A 12466-nucleotide genomic window follows, 5' to 3' on the forward strand; every position below is an offset into this window, starting at 1 on the left:
GAGGGAACTGCACCAGCTACCACCCGTCCAAGCCCCTCCAGGTAAACCTCAAACTCCCGCAGTGGTTTGTTAGGGGAGAAGTAGACACCAACTAGTACAATGTCCCCCAGTTTGGCCACTACGTATCCAGAGCCACATGACACTCTGGAGAGGGGCAGACCACCCATAGCCGGTGCCACTATGGCTACATTTCCAACCCTATCGCCTACCCAGTTTGACTGCGCAGGGACATAGTACGGCTCTACTACAACAGTCGCAGCAACCTCCCACTCCGCCATGTGTTGGATCATAAGATCTTGTGCACGAGCGCAGTGGTTTACGTTGCATTGGAGTATTTCTAAGTCTAGTATTTGTGACATTAAATATCCATAAGTTGTTGTTCCGTCCGATTTTCAGGTACATTCAAGGAAGCGGCCGCGGCGGCAGCACCAGGACCAGCAGTGCAGGCTTCCTTCCCTCTAACTGGTGGAGGGGTGCAAGCCTGCCCGCCCATCACATGCCCCGCCTTTAGTCCCGCGTGGTGGCAAACAGCGCACCAGGGAGCCAACGCAGTGCAGTCTTTGCTCATGTGACCTGGTTTGCTGCACCTGTAGCACCAATTGCCTCTATCCACCGGAGACGGGCACAGAGGCCTCGTATGTCCCGTCCCCATACAGCGGTAACAGCGTAAAGGTAGCTGTTCCAGAGCCTCTACACGCGCCGCTGACCACCCGAGCACAATGCGTCCTGCTGTGACGACCACTTTAGCCGTTGTTAGTGGGCAGCGTATAATGACTGAGCCGGACCCATTTGCTGCCATTCTGATTGCCCCAACCGTCACCTGCTCCTCTTTACAATTACCTCTGGCGGCAACCTCCTTTTTTATGATCTCCGGGGTGACGGACTCATTAAATCCGGAAATCTTAATTTCTGCTTTTTTTACTGGCCGGTATACATCTGCCACATCGCCTATTAGATCACGGAGTCGGTCTGCCAGGTTGTCAGCCGCTTGGCTGCTCTGCGCTCCGGGGACCTCAATGATTCGCGCCCCTGTGGCCGACTTGCGCACTTTGAGGTGATCAACTCCAAGTTCCGCCAGTTTTAGCGTGGTGGCCTTTTCCATGACCGTCCTGTAGTCAGTTTGAGCCTCAGGCTTAAGAGCCACCACGACCGCCGCCATATTTGGGGCCACTAGTTTCGGGGCCGTCGTCTTTTTCGGGGCTGTGCCCCTGGTCGGAGTCTGCTGCTGTTGGGACTGGGGCGGGGCAGAACCCTTGCCCTTGCCTTTGTTCTTCTTGACCACCGTAGTCCAACTGTCCTGTGGGGGTGCAGGCGGTGGCACACTCGGCCGAGCCACTCCCCTTGGCGCCCTGGCAGCAGGGACCGCCTCCTGGGATTTTTTGGCCCTTGGTGCAGGTACAGGCCTGGTTTTGACCTGCCCAACTGGAGACGGCGGCAGCTGGGTCAATTCAGCCACTCTGGATGCCCCCCCAGATGTTTGACTAGATGCCATTTGGGAGACCGACTGAGATGCCCCCTTATTTCTCTTTTTCGGCCTTGGGGCGCTAGGCTCAACATTTTGGTGTCCCGTCACTTCCAGGTCTAGAAGCACCCTCCTGTCGGAAGCCAGCGGCGGCCGGAGGATGGGCTCTGGTGGTAGGCGTCCCTCCACCCTCTCGAGGCGGGCATTGACCATCTCTCCCAAAGACACGAAGATTTCGCGCTTGAATTCCCCTAGACGAGTGTCCATGAGAGTGCCCATATCTTGAAGGAGGGCGGACATATCGTCATTCCTCCCCACCGTTGGTTCCTTCGTCAGATTGCGCTCCGAAAAAGCCGTGCGCAGTGCCTTCGTTTCGAGTCGGAGATGTTCCAACTCCTTCCGCATCCTTTGGTTGTCCGCTTTAAGGGAGCGGACAACATCTGACTCCCCAAGTGCGTCTGCAATATCCATTAACTCTTTGCACGCAGAGTTAATACTGCCCCATATCGAACCCTTGAGATTCTTGCTCTTACCGGCATCCTTCATAATATCCTGGGCATAGGCCTTGATGCGATCACCAGGAGTATCGAACACATCTCGTGTTAAATTCATGCATACTGGGCTACGCGACCGCCTGCCCGTGCTCCGTCTTGGTTTGGGACTATGGTTGGTATCCATATCAGCATCTGTCTCATATTCTTCCTGTTGCGCCTGCTGCAGTTTGGCTTTAGCGGCGCCAAGCCCAGTATAATGACCTTTGCCACGGCCACGGTGGGAAGTGCCCAGTTTGCGTTCCGGGGCCTCTTCCTCGCTGTCTGAGCGGGCTCTTACCCTTTTTTCCCCTTTTCCTTTCCGGTTCAAGGTCTTCGCACCACTTCCTGAACCCTCCCTATCAGCCTCCTTGAGATTGTCCCCATCGTCAGGAGACATCTCCGAGAGGTTTACATCCTCATAGACATCCGCCCACAATCTCCCCAATGTAGGGGTTGGGGAGACATCCCCCCCGCCAATGTACCCCCTCCCATAATCGTCCAGATCATTGCTCATTTCTGGCCTCACGTCCCTTTGGGACACCGTATTGGTCCCCATTTCCCCAGAAATCCCTTTATCCCCCCTGTTTCTCAGCTCCCTACGTTCCCCTCCTTTATTCCCACCCGGATCCGGATTTACCCCCTCCATAACTATGGAGGAGGCGGCCACAGATTTTTTTCTTCGAAAAAACGGTCAAGTGTGATCCGTGTCACACTTGACAAAGTTACGAAAATTGGGTTTGAAGATTTTTTTCACCCCCTTCTAGTTGTCCAAAAATTTCCAAACAAGAATAGGAATATGGTGTTTAACCTCCCCTATCCAAATCTAGAAACGCTTGAACTCTAGCTTCCTGCTTTCAGACACTATCGTTTTTCAAAAATTTACAAACTTAAGTCGTGTAGTTGAAAGCGCCTGAAAAAAGGAAATAGCACTCAGTTATTTCTTAATAACTTCTGATCCTGAAGTCAGAAAATTATGTTTGAACCGTCAGCAGATAGCCCTTATCTTTCTCCTAATAACCTAATCACTAAAAAAGAAGAACAAAGAAGAGAACAGAAGATACAATTTTTTTCCGAAAATTAAGACAAGTTTCCAAACTTCAAAACAAAGAATTGTTTTCCCTATAACTCTGGAACCAAGAGGCCCAGCGCTGCGGAGAAAACGGAAAAAGAAAGAGAAATAGAAACTAGATTTTTAAAGACTAAAACAGAGAACACAAAAAATAAGAGAAAGAAGATAGAAATTTTTTAGTGAAAAACCAAAACCGCACAAAAACCGTACCTACTCAAAAAGCACAAGAAATCCAATAAATCGCCAAGTCGTCAAGTAAGAGCTGTTTCGATAACCGGAATGGATAGCCAAAAATTGTCTTTATTTCTATACCAAAAATCGCCGAAATCGCTCTATAAACGCCTCACTGAAAAACCTCGAACCTAACCTAACCTAACCTAACCTAACCTAACCTAACCTAACCTAACCTAACCTAACCAGTCACGTGCCACCGGGCGTTGTAGCAACATCGTTTTCGCAAAGCTCCGCTCTTAAAAATTCGTGGACGTGGCAATTTTAGCCCGATTGGCTCCAAACAAAAACCAGTGTGTGCGGGACAGTGCGCGCCATCCGAAGGATTGCAGTGTGTAAGTGGCGGACGCCCCAAAAAACCGCTAAGTGTTAAAAACAGTGAAAAGTGAGGTTAAGTTGAAGCAAAACGCTATTTGCAGTGCGACAGGAGGTCGCAACACACGAGTGCAATACACCGTTGGAAGCGTCGCATTAAGCTCTACACGCCGACACCCTCAGCGCCGCAATACAACTACCGGCTGAAGTACAATCGCCAGAAAAACAAAAACCACGTGGCGGCGTGGTCATAGATCCGGACGCGAGCGGCAACCTTTGACAACGTGGGACGAAGCGGCACACCATCTGGACCTAAACGGTATTTAAAACAGATTTTTTGGACAATTAGTTTTGGAAATATTTCATTTTAAAAACTCAAACTTTAAGAGTGAATAGTGAGAAAAGTTCAGGCAGACCCTATATTTTTTATTGAAGAATCTGCTGCGCGCTCGACCAAGGAACACACTCACGAAGTCACAGATTTTTGGACAATTTTTTGGACCACTTTAAGGACACTTTAGTGAAAATTTTTATTTTTTGAGTTTCCAAAAAATTTTGTATTAGAATAATTTAACTTAGTTTAGAATAAGATAGTTTTATATTTAAGATATTTTATGACGTTTTTTGCTTGATTTTATCTTGTACGGTTCTCGAGATATTAATTTTTTTGTGAAATATAGCAAAAATTCAAAAATAAATAGAAAATAATACTTTTTGGCATTGTATTTGACTTCATAGCACCCCTTTCGACTTAAATAAGCCCAAGGACCAGGTTCCTAAGTCTTAAAACAAAAATTTTGAAAAAACCGGTATTTTTCAGGTAAAATTCAAAATTAAATATCTCGTGAACCGTGTCTCAGGAACACCGGAGAAACGGAAAAATTGTGTAAATATAAGTACCTGTAGACCCCAATTTTAAAAACGACAAAATTCCAAAAAAATTTGGAAAAAATCTTGAAGGTCGAAATTTGTATTCGGACCACTTGCAGACTAAGGCCAAGGTCAAGCCGAACTGCCCAGAGAAAACCGCAGTCCTCTAGGACGCATAGGACCTGAGATATTAAAATTTAAAACCCGACTTTGACAGTTCGGCCGCCATCTTGGTTTTCTTGAATTTGACGTAGCGGGACAACCGTTTGTCGTAGCGACTTGGGGATTTCGATTTAGGCCTTAGAGGGACAAAATACACCCACCCCCCACCATCCAGACCGAATCCGAGACGTCAAATTCTGGACGTCTGGAAGTGATCCAAATAGGTAGAGAGGGTCATACTTCCCCGAAACAGTGGAAATCCCGTCGTTCTAGGACCACCAGAAGCGGCGCAAATTCAATTTGAAATTGAACTTTGACAGTTGCGCCGCCATATTGGAAAATTTCAAACAGCCGTAACTTCCAAACGGTAGGTCGTAGAGAGACGGGGTTTGGACTGGAAATAAGGGAGGAGCCTGACCTTCACGAAAACCGAGAAAAACTTCGGGACTTTTCGGGTGCTGAAAATTCGGGCCCCTACTTGAGCCAACTGACCATCTCGGAAGATAGCTCTCGCGGAGCTGAGGACAGCAGCCCAAACCGCAGGTTCGTAGGCCCAGTAGTTCCGGAGATACGACAGCTTCCGGTAAACCGATCTTTTACCGATTCGGATATCGGTAAAACTAGAGGCGCCATAGCTCTGGAGCCCCTGGACATAACCAGGCCGAGTTTGGGTTCGTTGGAAAGGGCTCGGGGAGAGCTATCAGCTGGTGCAGAGAAAACGGCTCTACATAGAGCCTTAATTTCGTTCACCTGTATAAGCTCAGGGAAACCGGGTTTTCGGCTCCTGAAAGCGCAGACGGACTCTGCCTATCCTAGATATTAAGATACTTCTGCCTCCCCTGTACAGAGGCACTTTTTACGGCTCTATATAGAGCATAAAAATAGAAATAGTAAACTGACAGAGTCTGCGACTCAATACTTACTTATATTAAACTTACAGTACACCGGCACTATAGTCGTCAGACCAACTCTACATAGAGTCGATATTTTATTTTATTCTTGTGTATCTACATTTACAATATTTGTGTTTTATTTCAAACCCTATTTGACTGCAACCCCCCCTTTACAGGGGTTCAGATAAAGAACAACTTCCATGGCAATGTTTAGGACTCCCATGAAGGGCAAAGTAGACCTGGAAACAGAAATGACGTCACCGCCAGAGACGCAGGAGGAGGGCACCTCACACCAAACACCGACGGCCGCTGGGCTCACGGAAGAGGTACCTGCCCCAAACGTAAGACGCAGTATCGGAGAGTGGGAGCAGGGAAAGAGCCATATTCCCATACCCCCCAAAACCACTCCAACCACAGTAACGAAGCGGGCAGGTCCTGCGGAGCGGGCAAAGCTGGACAGCACCTTCCGGCTTTCACCAAGCCCATCGACGGGAGGGGCCGCAGGTGCTGATGCGACATCAAAGCCAGCCGCCGTGGCCCTCCCAGCGCCGACCATGGCTACAAATAGCGCACAAAAACAGTCACAGGCTGGCCCCCCGAAGACCAAACCAGCCATGTTCCCAAAAACCGCGGAGGCCAGACGACTGCTGGAAACAGCAAAGAGTCAAATGGACAAGTCTGGAAACATAAAAAGGGAAATAAAAGCCTCAGTAAATGAAATTATAGAGAAATTATACAGGCTTGTGAAGGAAGTGGAACAGGAGAAGAAACGCTTGGAGAAACCACAACCCTGTTCTACTGAACAGACCTCCAAACAAAATACACCTCCGATCCCAAGCCCAAAACCTGACCAAGAACTAGACCAACAGATTTGTGTGCAGAAAATAAAGGAAAATTCAAATCTGCTGATTGCAAACAACAAGATGATGGAAGACCTAAAGGAAGAGATGAAGAAGCAAAGAGAAACAATGGAAAAGATGTCAGCGATGGGAACAACCTACGCTAGTGCAGCAGAAGCTGTAAAGCAAAAAGACCATTTAATGAAAATGGACGAACTAAAAGAAGCACTAGAACACCACAGCTCTCTGTGCATAAAGAGCAACACTTATGCGGGGGCAGTGGCGAGCCGCCCCGAGCAAGTGGCCCCCGGGCGACCGACACTGCACTCGGTAGTAGTTTCCTCAAAAGATGACCTCGAAACAGGAGAAGAGGTGCTCGAGAAAGTGCGGAAGGCTATTGACGCAAAAGAAGGATGGATACAGGTGGAAAGAGTGAGGAAGGCAAAAGATAGAAAGATAGTAATGGGATGCAGAACCCAAGAAGAGAGAAAAAAGATAAAGGAGAAACTGGAAGCAGCAGGAGCGCACCTGGTCGTCGAGGAGGTGGAAAATAAAAACCCGTTAATGGTTTTGAGGGATGTGTTGTTGATACACAGCGACGACGACGTCTTAAAAGCCCTCAAAAACCAGAACAGGGAAATTTTCCACGGCCTAGATGACGAGGAAAGTAAGATGGTGGTAAAGTTCAGGCGCAGAGCGCGAAACCCTCATATGGGGCACATCGTGCTTAGCGTCTCACCCAAGGTATGGAAAAGGGCAACTGATGGCAACAGAGTGCGGGTGGACTTACAGAGCATCAGGGTCGAAGATCAGACGCCCCTTGTGCAATGCACCAGATGCTTAGGCTACGGACATGGAAGACGCCTCTGCAAGGAGCAAAGCGAGCTATGTAGCCACTGTGGAGACCCGCACATGAAAACAGAATGCCCAATCTGGACGTTAAACGAGCCGCCGTCTTGCCGAAACTGCGTAAGAGCAAAGATGGACCGCTGTGACCACAACGCCTTTAGCAGTGACTGTTAAAGGTTAAACCTGGGCCTTGGGGTCCAAATAAGTAAATTAAAAGAATTAAAATAGAAAATGTACGTAGGAAACGAAAGATATATTTTCCAAGAAGACAGTTGACAATATTGACATAAACTTTTTAATGTTGGGATAAAAACTCCATTCTGCAACATATTCCGCCAACATAAAATAACATAACTAGGTACAAATTAATACCTTATTAAATATTAAACTACATTTCACATTAGCTCCCTTGTATACTTCAATATCTAGAGCGGACTGTAATCTTTTAAGGTTTGTGAAATTGAAATTAATATAACTCTTACTAATAACTTAATAAGTTTACAAGATTGCTATGAAAGTAGTTATGAAACAGTATGTAACAAACATAAGATAAGACACATTTCATATAACTAAATAAACATCTTATACATTAGATGCACCCAGCATCAACACATAGTACATGACTACCTACTTACAGTTATAAATTAAGTATCAGTACAATTCAGTAGGATATTAGCCATAATACTTAACTAAAATATTAAAATATCATATAATAACATTTTGAAACACTACCTATTCATCTAAAGGTAGTATACACACTTTAGTAATAGAAGTTGTATGAACTTTACCATTAGCCTTTTTTACTTCTAAGGCTCTTATCTTTCCATCCTGACCTGGAAAAACCTTGGTAACTCTAGCCATAGGCCAAGTCATAGGCGGAGTATCTATTTCACGCAAGATAACTAGAGCACCTACTTTAATATTAGGCAAGGCGGCCTTCCATTTAGGACGGTTCTGTAAGACATTAAGGTATTGTTTAGACCAATATCGCCAAAAATGCTGCTGCAGAGCAGTACATTTCCTCCAAAACTTCAATCTATTATCAGGTAAGTTTGTGATATCCTGCTCAGGATAGCAAGTTAAGGGCGCACCAGTTAAGAAGTGCCCTGGCGTTAAATAGGAGAGGTCCTCAATGTCTGATGACATTGGCGTTATAGGCCTCGAGTTCAAAATGCTTTCAATTTGAACAAGTGCCGTGTACAACAATTCATATGTTAAAACATGTGAGCCCAACATTCTTTTCAAATGATATTTAACACTTTTTACTGCGGCCTCCCATAGACCACCAAACACCGGAGAGTAACTCGGTATGAAATGGAATGTTGTTCCCAATTTTGCAGTCACATTTTGAACTTGAATTTGATGACATTTATTATTATTCAATTTATATAACTCAGACAACTGAGTACTAGCCGACTTAAAAGTAGCGGCATTATCACAATAGACCTCTGTTGGAACATTAATTACGTCTAGCAATAAATCGTTTGAAGCTAGCCAAGAATGTATCAGTGGTGAGATCTGACACTAACTCTAAATGTATGGCTTTGGTGACAAAGCACACATACACAGCAATATAACCTTTAGTAGTGACAACACTTCTCACTCTTGACTGCTTTATCAGGATTGGTCCCGCAAAGTCTATACCAACCTTAGCAAACACTCGATCTATGCTGACTCTACCAGCGGGCAATGAACCCATCAGCTGTTTTGCTGTTTCACCTTTCAGTCTAAAACATGTGAGATATTTATTCACAAACTTTTTTACCAATCTCAAACCGTTAACTATATAATAGCGTTGACTTAAATTGCTAAGTAATTCTTTCTGACTGGCGTGTAAAAGCTTTAAATGTTCATTTTCAATAATAAGGTAAGTGACCTTAGATTCTTTTGGTAAGATTATCTGATGCTTATGGCTATAAGGTAAGGAGGAGTGTTGCAAACGTCCACCTACTCTGAGAATACCGTTAGCATCAATGAAGGGGTTGACAGATAGTAAATACGACGAAACTTGCCTACCTGCCCGCAAAGAGGCCAGCTCTTTATCAAAGAACCTTTCCTGCTCATTCTTTATAAACATATGCAATGCCTGGGTTGCCTCGCTAAAAGTAATAAAATTAAGCTTTATTTTTTGTGAACCCGGCCTTACATTTTTACAGAATCTTTGTATGTAGGCAAGCACGTTAACTGCCTTATTAATGTTAGAAAACTTATCTAACAAATCATTTGCAAGAGAAACCGATTGATATGATGCCATACACACCGGCTTGGAACCATCAGCATGCTTGATCTCCGGTAAGTTGTCAGGTACAGTATTACTATCATCGGTAAATTTATACTCTGGATCAGACATGCTAGTCGGTCCGCACCACCACAGTTGGTTACTTTGTAGTTCACTAGGTTTTACACCTCGACTCAAACAATCAGAAGGATTGAGGTCTGTTTTTATATACAACCATTGAAAACCCTTTGTATATTCGTTGATTAATTTGACTCTATTAGCAACATAAGCATTTAGTTTTGTTGGATCCGTTTTTTGCCATGCCAAAACAACCTGAGAATCACTGAAAAGATGCACACTTTCAATAGATATCTTTTTACTTAAAGTATTGTATGCTCTAAAGCATAATTTTGCCATCAAAAGAGATGCATTTAATTCTAATCGTGGCACAGTCAACTTCTTGTCTTTAGATGCAATGCGACTCTTAGAACAAAGAAGCGACATCGATACTTTGCCATGCTTGTCAGTGACTCTTAAATAAATGGCTGCTCCATATGCAGAAATTGAGGCATCACCAAATGCTACTAGCTGAGCTGACTGAATGTTATCAACAGTAACATTTCGTTTTATTTTAATTTCTTTCATTGTCTGCAAATCATTGTAAAATTCAAGCCATTCTTTTAGTAAAATAGGCGAGGGCACTGAGTCCCAGTCGGTACAAGCCTGAGCCAATTTTTGCATAATGATTTTAGCTTGGACAAAAACGGGTCCCGCTAGACCTAAAGGGTCATAGAATTGGCTTATGTAACTTAAAATTTGTCTTTTTGTTTTAGGGACATTTTTTGACACTGGACATGAAAGTTTAAAAGAATCAGAGTCAATATCTAACTTTAAACCTAAAGTTTTGATGTCCTTATTCAGTTCCAGTTCTCCAACAACCTGCTGCTCTGCTGGAATATTTGTCAAAATTGAAGAGTCATTAGCTGCCCATTTATGTAGTTTAAAACTACCTTTAGCAAGTAATTCTATTAATTGAGTTTGAGTGTCAACAATCTTTGCCAAACTATCCTCTGTATGAATGATGTCATCTACATAGGTAGAGTTTAGTATTGCAGAACTAGCTAGAGGATATTGCCTCTCGAATTTCGTAGCCAGCTCGTTCAAGCATCTTGTTGAAAGATAACTTGATGACTTCATTCCATAGCAAACTGTGTTTAGCTGAATACATTTTAGTGACTCATTAGGAGTGTCTCGCCAGAGAATATTTTGCAAAGATCGCTGATCTTTCTGTACTAAAATATTTCGGAACATACGCCTGATATCACAAGCAATGAAATATTTGTGCACTCTAAATGACAAAAGTATGTCGAACAGTTCCTGTTGAACAGTTGGTCCATTCATTAAAATATTATTCAATGAAATCTTATTACTCGTTAACATAGATCCATCAAAGACTACCCGGAGCTTGGTACTTACTGCATCCGGCCTTAAAACAGCTGAATGTCCCATAAAGTACACAGGATCTTTAGTAAGATCATATGAGGAAATGTCAACATATGATCCATGACCTAAATCGAGATATTCATGTATGAAATCCTTATAACCTTCATACAAATTCTGATCCTTCTGAAATCTCTTCTCGAGATTATAAAATCTCTTGAGCGCTAACCCAAATGAATCCCCCAATGTATTGTTCACATCATAGATAGGTATTTTTAATGGCAATGAAACTGTAAATTGATTGTCTTCAAGTTTGACAGTTTCAGTGAACAATTTTTCGCACTGTTGTTGTTCAGATGTATGTTCCGCATATATTTCAGGTACTTTTTCTGTTTGCCAAAAATTAGACATAGTATCGCGTACATCAGTTTGACATTCTTGACAGAAAAGAGAAACAGCAGGTTGTTTAAGAATAGAAGATGGAACATCACCTCCTACTATGTAACCAAACTGTGTGTGAACCAAGCTGGGTGCGGCATCAGGATCGCGCAGCTCCTCAGGCTGCGACAACAGGCACTGAAAAAAGATATTTGCAGCCAATAAAATATCTATCTCACTTGGGATATGGAAGGTGTCATCGGCTAATGTTATATTTTCAGGGATTTCAATCTTTGAAATATCTATTTCTGTTTGTGGCAACATTTCGTTACTAAATTTATCTACCACTAACAGATTTACTTGTGTTTTATATGGATAAACACATGAGCAAATATCCAGGCGCAAACTATGTTTGACCGATTTATCTTCTAGAGTTACACCAGTTATTGTAGTAGAACATGGCAAGAGTGGGTAACCTAGTTGCTTTGCAAGCTTCGCTGTAATAAAGGAGTTCTGAGATGCACAGTCAAGCATTGCTTTAACTATGATCTCCTTGCCACATTTAGAAACTACCTTAACTTTAACCGTTGGCAACAACACCAGTGTCTGATTATTAATGTTAGTCAATGACACCGATGAGGATTTCTCTTCATTTACATGAAGTAGCGAGTTGTGGGATTCTTTGCACTCCTTACATTTAAAATGAAACTTGCACTTTCCTGGGTGAATGTTAAGACAAATCTTGCAAAGCTTTGTTTCCTTAACAAAATCTAGTCGTTCCAATATGGAAGCTAGAGCAAATTTAGGGCATGCATATAATTTGTGTTCCTTACCACAGTACAGACAGCCTTGGGATGCTTTGGTAGTGACAAATGATGATGATGCCATCTTCACTGGAGCTACCTTGCCAGCAGCACAGCTTGCTGTATCACCCCGTCCCTCACTGTTCTCTAGGGCAAGGGCCCGACCTTCTACAAATTTTAAAAAATCATTAAAGGTTGGCTGTTTTGAGGAATCCCTATGCAAATGATACTCTCGGTTAGTAACTGGGTCTAGTTTTTTATTTAATAGGCAAATGAGAACGCTGTCCCATTTTTCAATGGCCTCATCAAGGTTTTTTAATGCAGCTAAATGCTGTTTTGTTATTGAAATCAATGAGCGTAAAGCACTAGGACTTGACTTCGTTAGCGTTGGCAACTCAAACAAA

General features: G+C 43.6%; 2 protein-coding genes across 2 annotated transcripts; both read right to left on the bottom strand.

Moving 5' to 3' along the window:
- Nucleotides 1-358: 358 nt before the first annotated feature.
- Nucleotides 359-2551, bottom strand: LOC134668298 (uncharacterized). Its single transcript, XM_063525781.1, has one exon. It carries the CDS (start codon nucleotides 2549-2551, stop codon nucleotides 359-361), a length of 2193 nt encoding a protein of 730 aa, XP_063381851.1.
- A 5404-nt stretch (nucleotides 2552-7955) lies between these two features.
- On the bottom strand, nucleotides 7956-12250 carry LOC134668300 (uncharacterized). Its single transcript, XM_063525782.1, has 3 exons — nucleotides 12093-12250; nucleotides 8872-11457; nucleotides 7956-8177 (listed from the first exon to the last, which is right to left on the bottom strand). Exons 2-3 carry the CDS (start codon nucleotides 11290-11292, stop codon nucleotides 7956-7958), a joined length of 2643 nt encoding a protein of 880 aa, XP_063381852.1. The 5' UTR covers nucleotides 11293-11457; nucleotides 12093-12250.
- Between the last annotated feature and the right edge of the window lie 216 nt (nucleotides 12251-12466).

The sequence above is a fragment of the Cydia fagiglandana genome, chromosome 10 (assembly GCF_963556715.1).
Source record: "Cydia fagiglandana chromosome 10, ilCydFagi1.1, whole genome shotgun sequence".
Classification (NCBI taxonomy): Eukaryota; Metazoa; Arthropoda; class Insecta; order Lepidoptera; family Tortricidae; genus Cydia; species Cydia fagiglandana.